The 23,897-nt window shown below is 32.7% G+C and overlaps 1 protein-coding gene across 48 annotated transcripts in view; it reads left to right on the forward strand.

Annotated features, from left to right (window-relative positions):
* The window catches only part of RIMS2 (regulating synaptic membrane exocytosis 2), a 730,833-nt gene that overhangs the window by 544,213 nt on the left and 162,723 nt on the right, over window positions 1-23,897 (forward strand). For 32 of the 48 annotated variants that reach the window (XM_074387016.1, XM_074387028.1, XM_074387027.1 and 29 more), the window contains one exon: window positions 5,631-5,731. The exons of 14 other annotated variants lie outside the window; for them this stretch is intronic. In XM_074387016.1, coding sequence (XP_074243117.1) covers window positions 5,631-5,731 — 101 coding nt within the window. Of the gene's footprint in view, window positions 1-5,630; window positions 5,732-23,897 lie in introns of those variants that run through there. 2 more of the 48 variants (XM_074387032.1, XM_074387031.1) reach the window with 2 other exon arrangements.

Genomic DNA, 23,897 nt, shown 5'->3' on the forward strand with positions numbered 1-23,897 from the left:
TGTAATTTAGTAAGATAGTTATCAAAATTATTTTTTCTTCTCAATAGTTTAAATTTTAAAAAATGTCTCTTCTATATAATATACTTCTTTAGCATCAATTAGAAAAAAGCCTCAGATAATATTTTGATTTATGTTCAGATTACATTTATTTACATTTTTATATCACTCTGTATTTTTTAAAATCAATTAGATTTATTAAAGCTATACTGTGTGTGTTTTGTTATCAATTATTTGGATACTTTCAACAGAAAACAGTTTGCATTTGGAAATCCTTCACTATTGACTACAACTTCATATTTACACCAATACCTTTAATTCTTAAATTTAACTGAAAAACAAACATATGTACTTTTAAAAGAAATACTATTTAGAATAAATTTAATTACAAAGTGCAAATGTTTAGTGATCATCCCACAAGTTCTTGACATGTTATTTAAAAAATATAAACTATTAAAATTTGTTTTCTAACCTTAAATTATTTCAAGGCAGAGCTTAGTTTTGCCAAGACATGCAGCAATGAAAAAGAACTCCACATAATCAGAAACCTTCATGAAATAGCCAGTTAGTGCAATTCTTTATCTCACTTAAAGGAAATTTTTTTTAACCTGAGGTTGAATATTTTCGTACAAATAGAGGAGATGGGAAAAGGGGTAGGGGGAATGTTTTTAAATCATTGAATTATCCATAAGAATTTGAAATACTAATTAATGCAATTTCTGGATTTAAATAAGATAATCTTACACTTCCATGATGTCTATAATTTCACATTTCTAATTTTTTTCTGAAGTTTAGTGTTATTTCTTGAGTTTTCGTATTGGGCTTAAGAGTTTTCCCTCTTAAGATCCTCAGATTTGAACATTTTGTTTATGATTACAAGATGGATGACTGAATCAAGAATCCTGCCATAGTCTAGTCGCTGTTCAGCTTCCTTTTGAATTGCATCACTGCTAAATCTGTACCCCTACTTCAAAGAAGTTTGGAGTATGAAATTGCTCTTGGACTCCAGGGGCATGCTCATGCTCTTTCACTCTCTCTGTCTTTCTGTGTGTGGGGCAGTGTGTTTGTGTGTGTGTGTGTATGTGTGTGTGTGTGGAAAAGCAAACTTAAAATGATTGCTGTATTGCATACTACAGAAATCACTGAAAGTATGCTGGTGATCTTTGTAGGGCAAGTGTATAGTAAAACCTAAACAACCACTAGCTGGCTGCCAGCTAATGTTGCCATATTCAACTATATCCATGTCTAAGTTAACCTTTTTAATATTAGATGCCATGGCAGCTTTATCAATATATCTTTAACTTTCTGGGCACATTACATCAGCTTTTTTTAAGTTCAGAATAACCATAAAATTAATTTTTATTTATATCAAAATAAATAGGCACAGAATATGTAATATGATTTAAGAAAGTAAGTTTAAATCAAGAACAGCAAAATATTGGATTTTTTTTTTTTTTTGGTCAGTGGCTGAAAATGGGCCAGAAGCTTCCAATTTAAAAAAATGATTATTTTGAGATACTTATTAATTCCAGAACATCCACATATGATGTCTTTTTTGTGCTCTGCCTTAAAATTTATAAAATAAAATAAAGATACTGTATAGTGAAGGAAGGGAATTAATATAATTTAAGGGAAAGAAAGAAGGTAAGTTTTGTTTAAAATGTCATTTACTGAGTCGATATGCTAACATATATGGAAATTCAGGAGTATTTGTATATATATACATATCAAGAAACAGAGGGCCATTTCCAGCATAATTTAAATCAACTCTAATATTTATGCAACAATATATTTTCTCTGTTTAGTTAATAATTTACTTATACCAAAAAGAATTTGAGATAACTTGAATATCAGTTTATTACATTAAACATTAACATATTTTTACATTAATACATATTTGCAAACATGTAGTAACTTTCATTGTAAATGCATTTGCCCAAGAAATTGGATTGTCCCATTACCATCTTAATCAAATTTTTTTATAATTTGAAAATGTTTTGATAATTGATTTCAAAGATATAATGACTAGAATTTTTTAAGCATACTTGAATTACGAAGCCATATCAAACCACTAAGAGATCTTCTGAAATAAGCATCGTTCATCACATATAAGAAAATGAATCTTAGAGATTCCTAGATAAATTTACCCTCTAAACCTATAAACCAGCATTTTTCAAAATTTTAATTTGGAAAGTATGAAATTATTTCAGCAAGATATTAACAGATGGAGAAAAAAGGTAACTTTTCTGTGGTCAAGTGGTTATTCTTTATTGCAGCTTTTTAAGGGCCTTAAATATGCAGATTCTTACTGTGAATCTGAGAAAGAGAGGAAATTGAGCAAAATTCGTTCACTTTATCACTTTCATTTATTTTCCTTTTATAGAGTGTACATAGGATATCAGAGCTGAAACAAAGTTTAGAAATAATGTGATTATTTCCTCAACCAGTGAACAGCTATTTTATTGATTTCTCTAAATTGTTTTTCATTCCAAGGGAAAAAAAAAAAGACTAACTTTGGTTGAAATAAAAATATTATTACTGGATTATTTTCCTCAGAGCAAAGGACTAGCAAGGAAAAATCACCTTGCTGGTGAAGAATCCTCTATGCTGGATCACTTTATCAATAGGAGACTTTTCTCTCTAAGAATATTATTCTACAAAGAGTGTTTTCTTTTTGGAAATAGGTTCTACAAATATAGAAAAGGAGCAAAAGACTGCATATGAGCCAATTAATTTTTCGGTAGGGAGGTCTGTTTGTTTACAGTTTGTACCAAGGGTTATTCTCCTAGGAAGTTTCAAAGTTGTAAGGTAGAAGGATATTTACTCGAGTTTGCTGACTAAAGTGGTCCGTTGAGATTTCATTGGTTAAGACTCTAATAAAGAATTTTCCCATTTGGGAACTGTCTATAGATGGTGATTGGGTCTGGAGATGAGAGATCTGTTTGAGAGTGTAATTTAATTGATAACATATTTAAATGGTTAGAAAGCTCTGTTTGCATCTTTCTTTGCTTATCCAGCAAATACAGATTCATATTCTCCTTAGATCTGCCAGTGGTCTATTAAATATAAGTTGTGTTGCATAAATCTGATTCTACCTAATTTTTAAACAATTTCTAAAGAGAAAAACACTTTTGGAAGCACTGTTAAACCAATATGCCAGAGACCAAATCTGACTCACTGCCTGTTTTGTAAACAAAGTTTTATTGTAATAAAGCCACACTTACTATGTATGCATTGTCTTCAGTTGCTTTCATGCTATGGCTGGCAGAGTTGTGGCAGAATAACAGTTTCCATATGGCCTACAAAGTCTGCAATATTTGTTATTGGGCCCTTTACAGAAAAAGTTTGTCAACTACTGCCAGTGTTATTCACATTACTACCTAGTAATCAGAAGGAATTTAATGTAGCTTTCCTAGGATGTTTCCATTCAGAAAATAGTCTAAAAATCGGAAAAAAATATATATGTTTCTATGTATATGTTTATCACTACATATTATTATGTATATAGGTATGTGTGTTTAAACTTATCAATTGGTGCTATTTATATCAACATGAAACTTTCTGAGAAACTTTGCAAACACACCTTTTAGATAATACTGTTTTAGGACCCATAATTTTGTGATGTTGGGTTCGTTTTTTTATTGGCTGGCCTTTGGAGAAAATATGTTTACCAGAAAATATCTCTTGAAGTACAAACAATTCCAAAGCTGTATTTTAACAGACGAATAGATATTTATACTTGACTGTATTTCATATTTGCATCATGGAGGCACTCACCTGGTTTTATATGTCATTCAAATTATATTAACATAGCATTAATATTCCTCACTTTCAAATTTGACTCAGACTCAGTCAAATCATTGTTAACATATGACTATTACAAGTAACAAATTATCTCACTTTATTGAATAGTTGATTTAAATTTGCTGGTATATAGAGGTAATATAGTATAAGTTTTTTTTGTATTTATCTAAGATTTTCTTTTTGAAACGTTTTCTTCCCTTTTCATATTATTTTAATTAACCAATTTTCCTTTAAAGTTTGTTATTAACAAATTTTAACTATCTGATATGCAGTGAGATTTTTATGGGGCAGAGAGTTATACTAAAAAATTCAAACATTAAAAATTAAAAAATATTGGCTCAGGAGAGGATACCATAACTTCTAGTTATACTGGTACATTTTTAATCCCCTTTTCCTTTACTCCATTTAAAAAATCAGGTAAGTATTAAAATACCTATTTTTTAATAGACACACTTCTGTCTAGTTGTCTTTACTAAAATTTTAAAGTCATGATCTTAAGCAAGGCATACGTATGTGTATGTTGGCATTTCTACCTAAACACACTGTGTGAATTTACTGACATTTTATTATAGCTACCCAGTTGAGTCCACTAAGTTCATTTTTCCCAATATGTAGATTTGTAGTACATTATCATGATTTTTAAATTATATATGTTTATGAGAAATTTGATATTCCCATGAATCTTTTAAAAATCATAAATGTAATTTTTTTGATATGGGGTTTCACTGTGTTGGCCAACCTGGAGTGCAGTGGTGTGATCATAGCTCACTGCAGCCTCCAAACTCTTGATTTCAAATAATCCTCCAGCCTCACCCTTTCAGGTTGCTGGGACTATAGGCATGCGTCACCACACCCGGTAAATTTGTTACTGTTTTTGTTGTTGTTGTTGTTGTAGAGACGGGTAATGGTATGTTGTCCAGGATGGTCTCAAACTCTTGGTCTCAAGCAATCCTCCTACCTCAGCCTCCCAAAGTTTTGGGATTAGAGGCATAAGCCACTGTGCCTGCCCCATAAATATACTTCCAAATGCTTTTTCATGTTTTCTGGGATTTGCTAACTGAATGTACTTCTCATTCTAACCAAAATTTTTGAAGACCCTCTGAATATTTACAACTGATGTGTTTTGAGGTAGCATGTGTTATAGAGGGCATTAATGTCTTTTTGTAAGAGGCTTACTGTTTCACTTTCTTAACTCTTTATATTCTAATTTTTTAATAAAATTGATATCAGTCATACTTTGTGCCTTTACTGACATGGTATGTTATCAGTAGTAGTATTACAAGAACCTGTTTGTTGATCCTAGTTCTAGAAAATTCAAATTCAAAAATTTCTTATAATTGGATTCACACATATGCCGGGGGAAACTGCTTTAATATATAGCCTAATTTTATGATAATAGTTTCTAAATGCAATTCTAAAATTGTATTTGAAAGCAACTTATAGCTTTAATACTTATAAATAAATTATGATGAATTACAAGTTAAAGTTCTCATAATATTACTATTGTCAAATTTCTGTGCAGTCAAATATATTCTGGATGTACATCTACCAGAAATTGTTTTCTACCTAATGAAGATTTGTTATCTTCTCTTTAAACTTATTTATATTTATACATATTGAAATTATTTTACATATTTAATATCATGTTTTTACTTACCAAACTGTATACTTTAAAGAAATCTTTTAACTAATATGACATTTAATTTGTATATGCTACATTGAGTGAAAGTAATATACCAGCCTAGCATTTCTTCTTTTATACATCCTTTAAGCCGGACTCAGAAATAAGAACTGAACATTAATTTTATGGGTTTTTTTCTACTCGATAGGTACTATGGATATAGAGGAGAGAAATCGCCAAATGAAAATTAACAAATACAAACAGGTAGCCGGATCAGATCCCAGACTGGAACAAGATTACCATTCGAAGGCAAGACATTTTTCTTTTTAAAAGTTGTAAAATAATCAATCATTTGAAACAGATTTTTTAAAACTACTAAATGCAGATTAGTCAGACACAAGCATATAATGCCATGGCCACATGATATTACTAAGTGCTAAAATTTACGTGTTTGTGTATAGCTCTTAGCAGTAGAATCTGCCTTACTTTAAAAAATTGTTATAAAATACAGAAGATTAAACCTCTAATGACAAATCTTTTAGAATTTTTTATTTTGTAAAATCTATAGCCCCTCAAAAACGTTTAAGAAGTAGTTAAATGATCTTAGAGGTTTTTTTCATATAGATTTTTTCCCCACTTTAAAGTATTTTAATTAAATCTGGTTTATTACTGAATTATTACAACAAAATACAAATGGTGCCTGGCTTATAATGGATCAACTGACAAGTTTTTGACTTTAGGATAGTGTGAAAGCAATACACATTCAGTAGAAGCCATATATCAAGTACTCATACAACCATTCTGTTTTTCCCTTTCCATAAAGTATTCAATAAATTACATGAGCTATTCAATACTTCATTATAAAATAGGCTTTCAGTTAAATGATTTTGCCCAACTATAGGCAAATGTCTAGTATTCTAAACATGTTTGAGGTAAGCTATACTAAGCTGTGATATTTGGAAGATGTATTAAATGCACTTTCAACTTACAATGGGTACAATAGGGCATGACCCCATCATGAAGCAAAGAGCATCTGTATATATTCATGCAGTGCTGTTAAGGGTTCAAAAGTCTTTTAGTATGAATCTTTTTGAACTACTCTTTGGGAATAGTTTGAAGTATGAGATCTACCAAGGGCAGAAATAAAGTATTATTATTTTTTTCTTTCTTGAAACAGAGTCTCATTTTTTCACCCAGGCTGGAGTGCAGTGGTGCAATCTTGGTTGACTGTAACCTCCACCTCCTGGGCTAAAGTGATTCTTCTGTTTCAGCCTTCCAAGTACATGGGACCACAGGGGTGCACCACAATGCCTGGCTAATTTTTGTATTTTTAGTAGAGACAGGGTTTCACTGTGTTGGCCAGGGTGGTCTCGAACTCCTGATCTTGTGATCCACCCTTCTTGGCCTCCCAAAGTGCTGGGATTACAGGCATAAGCCACTCAGCCCAGCCTATTTCATTGTTCTTGTACTCCATTACCTTTTTTTATTCAACACATTTTTAGTTGCTCAATACTATTCATGGCCAAAGTCATGAAAATACTTTATTCTGATATAGCTATTGAAGATTTAATAAAAGAATTAAAATAGCAAAATTTACACATAACTGTAGCTGTTATATGCTCTATGACTTAGTAATTAAATCATTATAGTTGTAATATTCATGGTCTTTGTGTAATAGAGAAAAGCAATTTGGATTTTTTAAAACTTAGGCCTGTTTTATCCTTACATACTTAATCTTAAGTTTCTATTACATTACATTCCTTTGTAACATCAAGAACTAGTTAAGTAAAGCATAAGTGGCTATGTTGGGTATACATCTGTAGCAGGTGCATACATATGTACCAGTTTCTAGCTTCTCCAATAAGACAACATAGAGAAGGCAGAGATTCTTACATCAGTACCTACTCCTAAACTACCAGTCTCTTCCACAGATTGCATTATTACCATACAAAAGCATTTATCACAAATTCCAATATACTGGAAGTATCACAGGCCTAAAGCCAGACAAAAGTAAATTTAAGACAAATGAAAATAGCCTTGCACTTTACTTAGTAGGTTCTAAATTTCTGGAAAATTTTCACTAAAATGAAAATATTAATAACTTCAAATGGTACAGTGAATTTTGTAGAAAATAGTTCTATAATGCTATAATATTTTAGATGTATTCCTATTTGAGTTAGATATCAGAAATGATGTGTTTTTTTTGTTAGTTTGTTTTGTATTTCTTCCTGGAACAAATAGACACACCTGACCTTTTGTGTTTTTTTTTATGCTGTAGTCTCTCATCCATTCACCTTATATAATCCAGAGACCAAAGCATAAAGTCCTGATAAAATAAGATATTAAATTTTTTGTAAATATATCTTCAGATAACACAAATTTGTTTGTTGGTTTATATTTTACCATACTTGAGGAAGGAATGTAGGTTATTTATAAAAATACTTATAATATTCTAACTAATATTGTCAATGGAGAAGAAATCAAGAGAAAATAAAGTCAGGATAAGACAAGATAACTCTAAAAGTAAAGTCTGTGAAGCAAATGCATAGTGTAAGATCCTACATACCCACTACATGTGGGCCATATATGTTAACCCTGAGCTTTCTAACAAGCAGCAAAGGCAGAAAGGGAAACGATTAGTTTTATGATTTACATTGCTCATACAATAAAGACAAGTTCTTTAGAAGCAATAGCAGTGATTCTTTTTATACAAACCTGACAGAAATTTATTACAGAAGGATGGACCAAAGGAATATTATAAGCATAGCTGCAATTTTTTTTTAATTTTGATTTTACTTCTATTCATGAATAAATGAATGTTAAAGGCTTGAAAGTTTTATAACTTTGACAGCAATCATTTTAGTATAGAAAAAATAAATATTGGTAAAGAGTAATTGTACTAAGCATTATAATTTCCTAGATATTTTCTAAGGGAGTAGATCAGCAGCATCGGCGGCACTTGGAGACTTTTAGAAATGCAGTTGTCTGGAGCCCCTTCAGACCAATGGAATAAAAACTCTGGAGTTGGGGTTCCTGTGTTTTAACAAGTCTATCAAATGATTCTGATGTAGACTAATTTGAGAATTACTGCTCTAAGGTGAAGAACCATTGCAAAATTATCCTTTAGATAACTGAGTTGACTTCCTCAATTGGAGTTTTATCTAGAAGCCAGAGGTGGATGATGTGATCAAAAAAAGGGAAACATTATTTCGAGAATAAATAATCTGACATCTTTATAAGGCCTCCAATAACGTCTGACAAATCCTATCACTGAATGTAGAACACTTATCACTCTGTTTTCTATTGCCAGAATTATGCAGCCAGCTTACCTCAAAATATAATCAAGTCTCTTAAGTACAACTTTTTAAGGGGGTCCAAAATACAACCCTATTTTGTACCACAACAAGGTATTTCTTGATGTGGAACTATCTTTGCTGGATCATCTATGAACCTATCATCTGAGGTTCATCTTCCTCTGATATGGGTCAAAGAGAAAATTACAGAGGAATCTTCTTCAGACATATATACAATAAGTTATATTAGTTTTCAATTCCTTAGATTAAAATTCCTTAGATTAAAATTTGCAACATCATTTCTCTCTTTTTTGATGAGGTTTATTTAGCTTCTGTTTACATTCTTTACTTTTTATCTTTATAACAAATGCTAATTATAGAGCCTCCTATAGAGCTATGTGTTTTAACATTAGATCTAGTTGCTGAAGAAAATCATTTAACAAATAAGGGAACTAAGATATAGAAAGGTTAAGTAATCTATCCAGGATCACGTGGCCACTAAGTCATGGAAAGTATTACTTGTGACTAATTTAGTTTTTCAAATTTGACATAACTATGATGAAATTCAAAGCCTCAGAAATATGAAGCATATGCTCTCTCCTGAGCTGTATTCCTGAAATTCCAGCAGCACTATTCTGAAGCCCTGTGTGGAAAATAATTGTTAGTCTAGGTTTAAAAAAAAAACAAAACAAAACTGTGCAGTTCACATTCTAAATGGCATTGCTCCCTGAATTTCTCATGACTTCTGAATTGATAGTTTTAAATAATTCATACTAAATTTAAAGAAATATTCTTAGTAACTCACTTTGAAAGCATCTATAGAGCAATACCTACTAAGTTACTGTCTTTCTAAGAATATTTTAAGTATACTAGAAAACTTGAAAGCAGAGAGTCTGTTTTTAATAAGAGTAGCAGAGACATAGACAGACATGATTCCTAGTTAATCAGTGGATGACTTCTCAGGGAGTTTCCCTCAACATAGTTATACTTAACATACTCTTTCATGCCTCTTGTACTCTCTTTATCCCAGCTTGAATATGATTCATCTATTATTGGCAATAATTTAAGAATCAACATATTTCTTCTATAAAATCAATTTTCTTTTCTTTTTATTTGCTCAGAAAAATGTGATTTATTATGTTTCACAGTGCAAATTATGGTTCACCATAGGTCAACTACCCTTCTGTGAGTTATATAATGATAAACTGGCATAATCATCAGTAACTAAAAGTCAAACAATGTATTTATACATGGAAATTAATATGGATGATTTGATAATGTTTATTTAAACATATAAGCTTTAGTTTTAAAATCACTATATTTAATATTTTTAAATGTTCCCAAAAACAATATTGCTCTGAAGATATTCTTTGAAAGAGTAACCCCATAACATTTCAATAAATAATGCTCATTCAACAAATAATGTTTATTGGAACAGTATTTATTGGAACTCAAAGCTTATTTCTCTGGAAAAGCAATGCTCTTTTTTAAGGAGTATGTTGTGGTAAGGCTTCTACAAAATTGTCACAAAAATGTCTTATTCCTGTTAAAGCAGTTATATCATAATTTTCCATTCTCTTATTTGTCTCCCTGGAATTAAGAAGCAGTATAATCTATGAGTTGCCCAGATCTCTTCAAATGGAGGCCAGAAGCCTATGATAATGTATTTAACCCATAATATAATACACTGGGTTAGAACAGAGGACAACATAGTAAAAGAAAGGAAAAGAAAGTTTGTCTCCATTTATTGTGCATTCCTGACCCTAGGCACTTCTCATCTACATCCTGTCACTTTTTTCCCCAGGCTTTTAGTCCTTTAGGAATCTCAAAGAGGTATTGGGGAAAAGCAATTTGATTAAACTAGTTTACATTAAAATATGAATAACAACACAAGGCTTCATTTTTTAAAAAGCCCTTATGAACACAAAATAAACTGAAATTTGTGGACTTATAGGCAATATTAATAGAAAATATTTCAGATAGTTAAAGTATGTCTGGCAAGTAAAATGCCACTGCTACCTAAGCAGCTTCATTTGATTGGTGCTTATGCTCTTCTCAACACTGAGACGACATCTTCTGTACTACCTTAAGTGTTTTACATTGACTTTCAAGGCACAGGCAATGAGGGGAGAAAAGTGGAGGCTTGTTAGAAGTGGCCATATAAGGACTCTTTAAAAAATTAATGTTTGTAAGTCAGGAATACTTTAAGTCTTAAATATCATGAGAACGTGGCAGCAGTGGGTAAGCAGTGTAGTAGAAAGAGCACAGCCTGGTGTCAAGTGGACTCTGCCTGAGTGGCTGGGGGTAGGTTTAACCTCACTGCTTTTTTTATCTATTAAACAAAGCTTTGGTTTATATTTTATGTGGTAGTGATGAGGATTAAATGAGATGATGCATATAAATTGTTTAGCACCTAGTAAATGCTCAATAAATGCAGCTAATATTAGTTATTATTTTATAGCAATAATAGCAAATATAATCATAGGTACCAGATATGAATCTGATACGACCAAAAAAAAAATCATAAAGGAATGCGTAAGATAAGGAAAAGGATTTTAGTGTGGCTCAGATAACATTGAATGTTCCCTTTATTCTCAAATAAGGAGATTCAATCAGCAGAAATCTAAAAGGAAAATGAAATTTAGAGGAAAAGAATTTATGAATCTTAAAGGGATATTAAGATTTTTAAAGTTAAAAGAGACTGGAACATAATGTGTGATGAAAAATTACAAACCAAATTACTGAAATTAAGAAATGATGCTATCATGGTTGACATTAAAGGTGACTGGTCCTTGATGAAGTAATTAACAGGCATGCATATGGATGGGGGTGTTTTTAAAGAACTACTCATTAATAGCAATGATGTAAATGGACCTGAAAACGAAGATTAAGTTTATAAAAGGCCAATTTTAAATGTAGATTAGATAGCCATGTACATATTAAGAATAAATATGAAAATACGTGAATTTTGATATAATGCAGATGTAAAGAAATAAGGGTTATGTTTTAATTTTACAGCAGTGATAGAAATAAAATACTTGGGAAAAGCATTTTTCTTAAGGAGAAAAATTGAGTTGCTGTTAGTATGTAACGCAGCCCAGTAACATAATGAGGTAGGTAGAGCCAGGCCTTGTGCCTGCTACAGGAAGAGCTGCTGTAGCCTGAGTTCTCAGGCTACCAAGAGAACCTACTATTCATGTAAAACAGACATCATTGTGCAGGTGTTAGATGGAATCCTCTGATAAACAGAACAAGAAGATTCTAATAGGTGTGATCTTATTAACCCAGTCTCTGCTCTGCAAAGATCCTCAGGGAGTACAATAAGATGTTTTAAATAGGAAGTAATGAAGCATTCTTCCGTGGAATAAGCAATCTATTGTTTGATAAACAGAAGTTGGGTTCAGATTTCCAAAAAAATCCCCGCTAGGCATAGTCTAACCAGATACCCAGCAGAATAGTTTTCTATTTTTGAATTAGAATTAAAATCACTTACTCATGATTTTCAGCCAAGCCAATTCAAGTAATGTTATCTTGTACTGATGAAGATGTCAGAGACTATGCCAGTGACTGCACCTGGATTTCTTCAATGAAACACATCACTTCTGTAAACTCTTATTTTACTTTTTCATATTTTCCTATTTTGTTTACTTCTTCATGCCTCAGCAAGCAGGCAGCTTCAGGTTCTATAGCAGAATCCCAAGAGAAATTTCTGGAAATCAGTGAAACTGCTGATATGGGAGCATAAGAGAAAAAAGAATAATCTACATTACTTAGAAGTATTCTTAAATTCCAGACTAACCTATGAAACTATGAGAGAGTATGCTGAGTCCTGAAAGTTACTGCCACTTAATATTCTCCCCATCTCTCACCTGCTGAGGATACATTGACAAATTATTGCACACTTTTGATTGCTTCCTGGCCCCAAAGCAGGCTACAAGTCTTCTAAGCTGTCTAAGTTGCTTTTCCAATCCGGACATCCTCCGGGATTTTAATTAGTCACTTGCTGTGTATGTTTTATTTTTACCTCACCCTGTGGTACTTCCTTTACCAAGTATATTTATGAAGATACATAAACTTAGATTTGAAATTTAGGTTATTAAACTAGTAAATAAGAGGAGCATTATATAATATGGCTGTAAAAGTGCACGAGATTCTAGTAGTAATCTTATCAAGGCCTAATTAAAGGCTTCAGTCTCACTTACAAAATCAACAAATGGTTATACAGCCTAATTAAAAGAGTCATAGTTCAAAATGAAAAATGATTAAGTTACATTTTCACCTCTATAGCTTTTTAAATTCATGTTTTTGAGGACAGAATTCTTATTTGTGTGATATTAAACATCCATCAAACTAGCATTTAGTAGTAACTAAAAATTTCTTTATGTTTATATAATTTCTTCCTTTGTGAGATAAATAAAAGAAGAGGTGTTATTAAGTGAGAAGGCGCCATCGGAAGCATAACTTACAATTGGTACCCAATATTATTAATTACTATAACAGCCACATTTATGGCAGAAATTCTGAAGTCTTCTTTATGGTAATAGAGATATATGGACAGTTTTTAAATCACCCCTTAATTTATTTTTAGCGATAATGGTTAAATGAATACTAAAGAGCAGTATTAAAAGTGTAGACTCCATAACTTAACTGTCTAGATTAAAATCCTAGCTCTTCTACTCGCTGTATGACCTTGGGCAAGTTACTTAACATCCTTGTGCCTCAGTTTCTTATTCTGTAAGGTGTGTTAGTAATATTACCTATCTCACAGGATTGTTTTCTTTCTTTCTTTCTTTCTTTCTTTCTTTTTTTTTTTTTTTTTTTTTTTTTTTTTTAAAGACAGAGTCTGGCTTTGTTGCCTAGGCTGGAGTGCAGTGGTGTGATCTCAGGTCACTGAAACCTCCACCTCCCAGGTTCAAGTGATTCTCCTACCTCAGCCTCCTGAGTAACTGGGATTACAGGCACGTGCCACCATGCCTGGCTAATTTTTTTGTATTTTTAGTAGAGACAGGGTTTCACCATGTTGGCCAGGCTGATTTTGAACTCCTGACCTCAAGTGATCCTCCCTCCTTGGCCTCCCAAAGTGCTAGGATTACAGGCATGAGCCACCATGCCCAATCAGACTGTTTTCAAGATTGTCTATATATATGTATATATATGACTTCGAAAGTAGAACTTGGTATGTAATAGCAATCAGTAAATATTAGCTGGGAAAGGATAATGATGGTTGTGGTGGTGGTGGTGGGGATGATGATGATGATGATAGGAAAGAAGGATAAAAGGAAGAATCATTGTTTCCAACAGATAACTTCCTCTTACCAGAGCCCTTTAGGGTTCAGCTTTATATTTGTTGTCATCAGGAATCTTGTTGAGATAGATAAGTATACCTTTAAGGTAATCTTAAAAACAGGTGGGGAGAAAAGGATGAAAAGTTTGTGGGTTTTTTTAATGATACTTTAAAAGCCTAAAGTTTATTCGAGTTGTCTTTTTTGCCAATCTATTCAAATTTTTGTCTACCCAAAATTCTTATCATACAGTTTCTGTTCTCTAACAAGTTGATTGTATTTAAGCTTTAAATATCTATCTATTGGTATAGCTATACCTATGGGCAGATATAAAATTATATCATATTTACACATAATTTATACATCTGCATTTACACATACACTTACTCGTATCCTAAAGCTCTGAAGTCCTCCATTATTTAGCTAATAGCTATTCACTTATTCCTTGCCTCATTGAAAGAAATTCTCTTTTATTTCTCGTCACTCATGTTATATAAAATATCTACATTTAAAAATTTGATGGTGGCCGGGAGCAGTGGCTCACACTTGTAATCCTGACACTTTAGGTAGCCGAGGCAGGTGGATCACCTGAGGTCAGGAGTTTGAGACTAACCTGGCTAACATGATGAAACCCCATCTCTACTAAAAATACAAAAAATTAGCCAGGCCTGGTGGCAGTTGCCTGTAATCCCAGCTGCTCGGGAGGTTGAGGCAGGAGAATCGCTTGAACCCAGGAGGCAGAGGTTGCAGTAAGCCGAGATCGCTACACTTCAGCCTGGACAACAAGAGTAAAACTCTGTCTCAAAAACAAAAAAACAAAACTTAATGGTAACTAATTTTAATGACATTTTAGAGATTTTATATTTTTACTTGTGATTAATCTTCGATTTAAAAAGTTTCTAGTTTAGGTTTATTTTTCTTTAACATCCCATATTAGCTGATTAGGGCTCTATAACAAAATACCATAGAAGGAGTGGCTTAACAAACAGAAATGTATTTTCCTAGTTTTGGAGGCTAGAACTTTAAGGTCAACGTTGTCTGGACTGGCTCCTTCTGAGGCCTCTCCTTGGTTTTCAGATGGCTGCCTTCTTGCTGTGTCTTCACTTTGTGTGTGCGTGTGTACTAATGTCTTCTTATAAGGACACCAGTCATACTGGATTAGGAACTGTGTGACCCCATTTTACCTTAATTACCTCTTGCAAAGTCCTAGCTTCAAGTACAGTCACATTCTGAGGTACTGAAGATGAGGATTTTAGCATAGGAATATGGAAGGAACACAATTCAAACTATTACACATCTCTTCAAAGTAGCTAATGATATTTTAAATAAAAGCTTTACTGCATTATGAAAGCATATTTAATTATAATGTGAATAGGGATTTTTAAGCAACTAACCGTAACTGTTTTGCTTTTAACTTTTGATTTATTTTTTCATTTTATTACTTTTCCCTATGCCAATTTTTACAACTGCCTTCTCAAATTCTAAGAGATAAAATATTTTGGTTTTGTGTTTGCAAATGCATCTTAAAAATTATCTGTCTTAGCCATAAAAAACACATTTAAATAGGATTCACAAAGCCATAATTTTATGCTGATATTCAAGCATGGGTCCCTTTCCTTTATATGTATTTGTGAATTGCTACCTTTTACCATATAGTCACATTTTAAGCCAGGAAATATAAAAAGAGTATTTTTAATTATGAAAAAGTCATCCAGTGTTGTAGTATTATGTAAAAAGAAAAAGTCATTTGTTGAAACAGTAACTTGTATATTATAGAGCACTGTAGAATTATAGCAGAAATGTTAATTTATCCCTTTTTAGTAAACATAAAGTTTCTAAAAACTGACAAAAGAAAAAATTGTAGATAAATTGCATGCAGCTACTTGCAGATAAGAGGGTCAATCTATGGAACATAGCTACAATTTTATGTAATCACTTTGTTCAGGAGCACAAACTTTAGTTGTAATTTTTCTTTAGTTGTAATTTTTCTTTAGTTGTAATTTTTCTTTAGTTGGAAAGATTACAGATATTATTTATTAGCAAAATAAATCTATTGTTGTATTAAACATTTGGAAATTTGATTACTTCTATTGCATCAAGATTATAAAATAATTCTCCAGTCTGGAAACAATACAGCTAGCCTTGGAATGTATTTTATATGAAGGAAGGGACTTTGCTGGTAACTTCGGAGGACAGAAACATCTCTATAGTACTAGGGCTAGCACATGGGAGTGTCTATTAATCATAGTTATTTTTTAATATTTATTATAACATGGGAGATAGGAGTAATAAAAATATAGTTGAATTCCATTCTGATAGATGAATCAAAACTTACTACCTCAATATAACTTCCTGAGTAGCAAAGAAATGGCTGTGATTTTATTATTGGCCACTTTCAGGTCATTTTCATGACTGGGAATGCTTACAAACAAGGCTAACAGTCTCCAGGGTCCAGACACATAGGAACATGTTACTTCTTAAGCCCTTTTGATTTTCTGAAAAAAATAAATAAAAAATTGTCTAAATTTTAAATGAGTTTAAAGGGGTTATTTCAATACAACGTAAAACATGTTTTTATTGAAGTTAGCTTATATAATATTGTTGTTAATTGAAGTTTTACTTTGTTAAAATCCATCCAGTTATACTTGCAAGTAGTGTAATTTTAATACTATTTTGTATTCTGATTATTTAGTTCATTTTAGATAGATTTTTCAAAATTTCAGAAAGGGATGAAAATCTTTATTTTAAACATATACCTTAAGTAGAAAGCAATATGAGTATTTTCAAAAGAAATCGGTTCTAAACTTGCTTGTCCAGTGTCTCATTAAAAGGAATACAAATTATCACCTTTAATTAAAAATAAAAACAAATTTGATAATAAAAGTTAAAAAAAGTTTAATGAAATAGACCTTTATAGTAGCAAGTTGTATAATCTTAGTCAATCACTTCCCTATTTCTCAATTTTCTCATCTATAAAATCAGAAAACTATGTAACATTCTCTCTGAGGCCTCTTTTAGCTTTAAACTATGGTGAATTTGTGAATGTCTCAGTGATAAATGAATAAGCAAATGTGTGGTTCGGCACTAGGTAAATTTTCTTGGCTGATCTCTTCAATATAAAAACAGAGGGGGGGGGTTATATGAGTGTTTTTTCCCTCTCTGTTTGAATATTTTTTACAACTTTAGTAGTCATTCAGTGGTCATTCCTTATCTTTCTCTTACCTGCAAGTCAGAACTCCGTATGTGGAGTATTGCTGAAGTTCATCAGCGGTGATTCTGGATTCTGGTTCTGCAACATTAAAGAAAAGAAAATGCCAGAGAAATAACCAAATGAATAACAATAAAATGAAGGAAATAATGAGTAAAGAAGGACTAATGGAAGGAAGGGAAAGGGGATGACAAGAGGGGGGAAAGAAAAGGAGAAAGAGAATGAAAGGAAGGAGAAAAGGAAAGAATGGAGGAAGGCAGGCTAGCATAGCCTTTCAGTCCAAGAGTTCACTATCAAATTAGAGAAATGCATGTCCATAAGTAATGATGGTACAAAATAGGCTGTGTTGAGTGATATGATTTTCAAAAATACACATATAGAGGAAGAATAGCAGAAGAAACACTCATTTGACTGGGAGAAATCTGGGAATAGAATAGAATACATGAAGTAAAGGACATACCAGGCTGAAGAGAGCACTTAAACAAAGTTACAGGGTTACATGAGCACAAGCCATGTTTAAGAAACAGCTAATAGTTCTTTAGTGTGGAAATATGCAACAAATGGGGATATGTATTAGGAGAAAAGAATGGAAAAGTTGGCTGGGACAAAATTGTGAAGAACTTTGAATCTCTCAGTTAAAAATATAGAATGTTCTACATTTTTAATTTTATGTTTATATTATTCTATATTATTTTGATATTATTTTAAATGCCTACATTTTTTCATGTCTATATATGTTAAAATTTATATATCTATATTATTTTAATATTTTAATGTCTATATTATTTATCTTTTATATTATTTTTCTATATTTTATACAACCCATATAGAATGATTGGTTTTGAAGATTTTCAAGGAAGTTGCTGATATGAACATATTTGTGTTTTTAGAAGATAACTCTAATGATAAGATGCATTTGAAAAGGATATTACAGAAAGGAGTCCTATTAGGAGGCTATTATAATAGTCTTAGCAAGAAGTAATTGTCAGTCTTTGTCCCTGCTTTGACTGTTGGCTCCATCCCAAATGATCTTTCAGTAAGCCCAGTTGATACTGCTGTCTTCTTACACAGAGAACAAGAGTAGTGGACCTCTTCAGATTACTAAAGAATGTAACTATATTTGCCCTATCCCTGAGTTTGATAGATCAGAGCAATTCTCAGGCCCCTTTAGGAATAACGTTACATAGTTATTCAAGCTATTATTTAGCCTTGATTCTCTTCAACACAAGTACCTTGAGTTATGCTATGCTATTGCCTTCTAAAACACTAATAATTGAAAGGCAACTTTATTTCCTGTCTCCAGCTCATATATTTTTGTTGTGTTTCTGCCTGCTTCAGATTCCCAGGGCATTGGTCCTACTGCTATGTTCTCATGTCTTATTTCTGTTGCAACTTTTAGGATGCTAGCTTGCCACAGGATATCTGTAATATCTATACCCTGTATCCTATTATATGATATAAATATTCTTTAAACATTCATAAAAATCATATAAATAAGCCATATAATGTTTAAAGATGGTCACAAAGGGCCAAGTGCCAGGAATTCTTATGGCTAGTCAGAATTTCTTTATGACTTTTCTTAACTCTAGCTAGATCTTATGGGTTTCTGATCTGAGGACTTGGAGAAGCATTTAGTCATAACAATAACATAAGTGCTTTAAACTGGGAACATTCGTTTAGATTAGCAGCAGACATTTTGTTCCACTCTCTGGGGCTTGGATAGACATGAAATTGTATGTATGTATCAGAATATTATTATTAACATATGTAAGGGTCTGAGAAAAACGAACTTTGAGAACTCTTCTTGACTGAGGCAGATATTTCAGATGACATGAGCTTTAGCTATTACTGAATCATAAAGGATTGACAAATAAAAGACTAAAGCTATTGAAAAAAATTACTTAAATGGTTACATCTAAATCAATACATAGCTAAGTTGTTAATGTCATATTACATATTATCTATAAAATGTTAAAAAGCTGTTTTATCAGATGTGAAAAAGAAAACTATATATAAAGTATTTGAAAGTTGTTTGTAAACCATAAAAAGTATTTAAATTGTAATTATTATTAGTGTTATGGTGATTAATTGTCACCGTCCTTAGTTTAACTTTCCTTAGTATCAAGTGTAAACATAATTATAAAAACTAACTTGGGCCAGGCCTGGTGGCTCACACCTGTAATCCCAGCACTTTCGGAGGGCAAAGCAGGTGGATCACTTGAGGTCAGGAATTCAAGACCAGCCTGCCCAATGTGGTGAAACCCCATCTCTAATAAAAATACAAAAATTAGCCAGGCATGGTGGTGGGCGTCTGTAATGCCAATTACTTGGGAGGCTGAGGCAGGAGAATGGCTTGACCTGGGAGATGGAGGTTGCAGTGAGCCAAGATCGTGTCACTGCACTCCAGCCTGGGCAACTGAGCAAGACTCTGTCTCAAAAAAAAAAAAAAAAACAGAACAAAATAAAACAAAAAACCTAACTCAAGTAGAACAATTTCAAGAATGAATAAACCTGAATTTCCAAGGTGGATTTGCTATTGTCCTACTCTAAATAAATAAACCAATCTAGTGTCAAAGGACAATGCCCTTTTGTTTTTTGTTTGTTGTTGTTTTTTTTTTTGTGAGACATGCAATTAGGAACCTATTTATAAAGTATTCGTAGTCATATTCATGTTTTTTTCAAATCAAGGTGAAATTTTTGAGCTTACAATTTTAATGATGGTGAAAGTTTAGTATCATAATCTACAGCTACTTTCATTTCATCATGGACTATGCCTAATTATTATCATGGTAAATATTTACTCTGTGTCAAGACCTGTGATCTCATTTAAAGCTCATATTGGTCCTATTAAGAAGATATTATGTCCACAATATGGATCTAGAAGCAGACTTAAAGAAGAAACTTGCCTAAGGTTGTGTAGCTCCTAGTAAGTAGAAGAGCAGTTACACTCCCATATCTTTCAACTCTTAATCCCTTGGTCATTATGGTATACTGCCTCTTATCATCAAACTTAGATGACTGTTACAGTTTTCATCAATATTGTTGCTTACAGAATATGTTTATACTATAAAGTCAGAAAATTTTTCCAACACAGACCAGGAAGAGTTTGCATTCCGGAAAGTATAACAGTCATGTTTGCACTCAGCTGTTTATAAGAAAACACCTGACAAAATTATCTGAATAAACAAGAATGTTACGTCACACAACAAGAAATCCAAACAGCCTAGGGCTGGTACTATTACTTAAGACCCGAGCACTCTGTCTTCCTATTCTCCTTTCATTATTTATCTTATATAATTAAAACATCCATCCCCATCATCACAGAATGGCCACTGTAGCTGCAGGCTCAGGTTTGAACTCTGATAAAAAAGAAAAAAGAAGAGGGAAAGACATTTGGTCATGCCAGCTGTGTCAGCTCACTGTAATCAGAAATGTAGTAGCTCTCCCCAAACCCCACCCTCAGATTCCTGCTTTTATTTCAGGAGTCACATTCATATCAAATGATCGATCACCTTAGATACAAGGTAGAAAACGAAGTTGTTTTGTTTTGTTGTTAGTAAAATCACTATGGATTCTTTTAATAAAACCAAAGGAGGAAAGGGAATATTTAGTAGATTCAGCAAAACTGACACAAATAAATAGGTATTAAATACTTTAGTTACCAAAAGGAAAGACCAAGGACCCATTCATAACCCCCAGATGGCTAAATAGTTAGATATTTGTTTCCATTGAATGATAAGTAGTATTTATTGACTGATTAGAATGGAGGTTACTGGGAAAGGAGGAGTCAAAGATAATTCACAACTTTTGTAGGTTTTAGTTGGATATTGAACCTATAGTGCAGGGAACATAAGAGGTACAAGGAGAGCTGGTTTGGGGTGAAAGAATAAATTTGGTTTGGGTTACATTGACTTTCATGTGTCTACAAAACAATATACAGGAGATGTCCTGTCAGCATCTAGGTCTGAAGCTTGGGAGAGGTGAGAATAAGAATTTTATTAGTCATTACCTGGTAATTAAAATGGGCAGATAATGGATTATATCATCCTGGTATAATGTATTATAGTTAAAACAAGGAGTAAAGATGGAAACCTTGAGAAAATATAATTTAAAACCAGGTTAGGGAAAACAAAGCTGAGAAAGGAGATTTAAAAGTTATAGTCAGGGACATAGAGTATCTAACAAGTCATTATGGGAAATTTTCAAGAAGAGAGGGGAAAGAAGAAAATTAAAAAGATATCACTGACTGGTAAATTATGATGTTATTGGAGGTTTTTGTTCTGGTGGGTTTTTTTTGAGAACTGTTTTAGTACATGATAGAATGGGTCAAGAATTGTTGATTCTCTTGAAGAGCATGGTAAATTCATTTGTTGAGGGCAAAAGCAAAGGCTTTGCAGCTACCTAAGATCTCTAAACCCGGGGTTTTGTTGCAGCACTGGCATTTCTCTCTCTAAAAACCGTGAGAAATCGATAGAAGTAAATTAAGGTTGTTTCTCAAGGAGAAGCTGATTACTAATGGACATTGAGTTCCCACAAAGCCAAGCCTTGGGGAAAGTCATAATTGACTACTGGCAGTAATTCTTCCTCTGTAAATTCTCCAGGAAAAATTATTCACCTCATAAATTTCCTTCACATCAAGCGACAGCTGGTTCATTAGTAAGTCTTTGCATACATGCTAATGGCTACTCTTTTTTTAACTGCAGCTTTTTACCTTAAGCTGTTCTTGCCATTTCATGTTTTGAAGACTTCCCTGGATGAGTCTGTTTCTAGATCTATAGAATGGAGAAAATGCCTTCTTCACAGGTTCAATGTGAGCTTTAAATGAAATCAGAGGTCTTGATACACAGTAAATATTTATCATCCCTTACTCATTGTCTCTTAAGGAGTCTTAGTGAGCCCTATAAACAAAGCCCGTATTCCTAAACCCCACAATCAGTGGTGTGCCCAACTGTTTGTTCAGTGGCCACTTGGTAACTTGAAATCAGCCATAATGGGAGTATTTATATTACAGAAATCAGAAAACTCAATAAATTGGAATGTTTTCCCCCAGAAAGCTAGTTGTTAAACATTTACTGTAACACCACTGCCTATGTTTGCCAAAGAGAATGAAATGATTAGGTGACTAAACTCTATACAGCTATCAATGCAATATCTTATACTGTGATTTGATACTTAATCATGGAAAAATACTTCAGTATATGGCCCAGATAAAGCTAAATCATTCCAATGATTTCAATCATTAAACATTCATTGAGTTCCTTCTAAGTGCCAGGCCCAGATATAGATAATAAGATTACTAAAATCAACAAAAGTCATTATCCTCTGGGAGTTTATAATCTAGTGGGGGTAGGTAAATTGCAAATAGATGGATAGATGATTGATACGTGGATGGATGGATGAATGGACAAAGGAGAATTACACATAATATGACATGATAAAATTAAAATAAAGGCATGGTAGTTGAGGAACATTTGAGACAGTGATTAATTCTCTTTCAAGGGGTTAAGGAAGACTTCACAAAGGAGGTGACAATCTTAAACTGTGCCTTAGAGGATGACTAGACCTAGTTTATGGAGAGGGTGTTGAGCATGGCTCATCCTACCTAACTGTACTTTCTTCTGACTTCAGCTATCACAAAGGCTACCTCATAAGGTTTGGGGAATTAAATAAAATAATACACATACATTATTTACAACAGTACGTTTCACAGGGTATACAAGTAACAGTTGTAGCTAGTTTAATTACTATACCAAACTGAAGATGCCATCAGGCCTGAAGACCATCAAGAGAGAAAATTCAATGCCTCAGTCTCCAGTGAAAACTTTATGTACTGGTCTCCTTCCCAGACTGAGGCATGATGTTCATTAGGCTCAGCTTTATTGTGGACTCCTTCCCTTTGAGCTTCACACCTATCAGAAATCTTTGAAGCTGGGGTTTCATTTGCAGAATATTGTTTACAAGACTAAATCTTAACTTTAAGTCCTCAAGTCTCTGCAGCCTTTTCTCTCTGCCCTCTCCCTCCCAAGTTTAGACCATTATCACTCAATATCCTCTTTAGAAGTCATAGCTAAACAGAATTATCTCTGACAAATATATTTTTTGTGTAATTTAGCATTCAGATCAGGCACCGATAAAGAGACTTGGATAGGACAGAGAAAAACATCATCTGAAAGTAGCTCATCAAAGAAAAAGTATCTGCAATTGTGTTACTGTCAAAGAGCAACAACTATTTTCTTTAAATTATGATATAAAATAAAAACAGGACAATGAAAATGAACATGGTTATTTAATTGACTGAAGTGCCAGAATTCCCTCTGCCCTGTTTTTCCTCTACCTCCGAAAGTCTGATACCAAGAGCCCTTCCCAGAACTTCAGCCTAACTTTTATCTGCCTTAGTTTTTTTACCCCCTATCTTTTGAATAACTCAGCATTTCCTTCCTGAATATGATATTCAGGTATCCAAGTACTTCTTGATAGCATAAGACTTGTTTTTCTTCAAAATTGGGCTACTATATTGTCCAGTATTTTGCAATAATTAATTTTTTGATTAGTGTTTTATACAATAAATTGTAGTTATCTGGTGAGATTTGTAAAATTAAAGACAAGTGATTATTAAGGAAATTCATAATCCTAAGCCCCATCTTTTGTCTGAAGATCAAACAACCAGAGTTCTTGAGGTGCTTTAGAGAAAT

Source organism: Saimiri boliviensis, chromosome 15 (assembly GCF_048565385.1).
Source record: "Saimiri boliviensis isolate mSaiBol1 chromosome 15, mSaiBol1.pri, whole genome shotgun sequence".
Lineage (NCBI taxonomy): Eukaryota > Metazoa > Chordata > Mammalia > Primates > Cebidae > Saimiri > Saimiri boliviensis.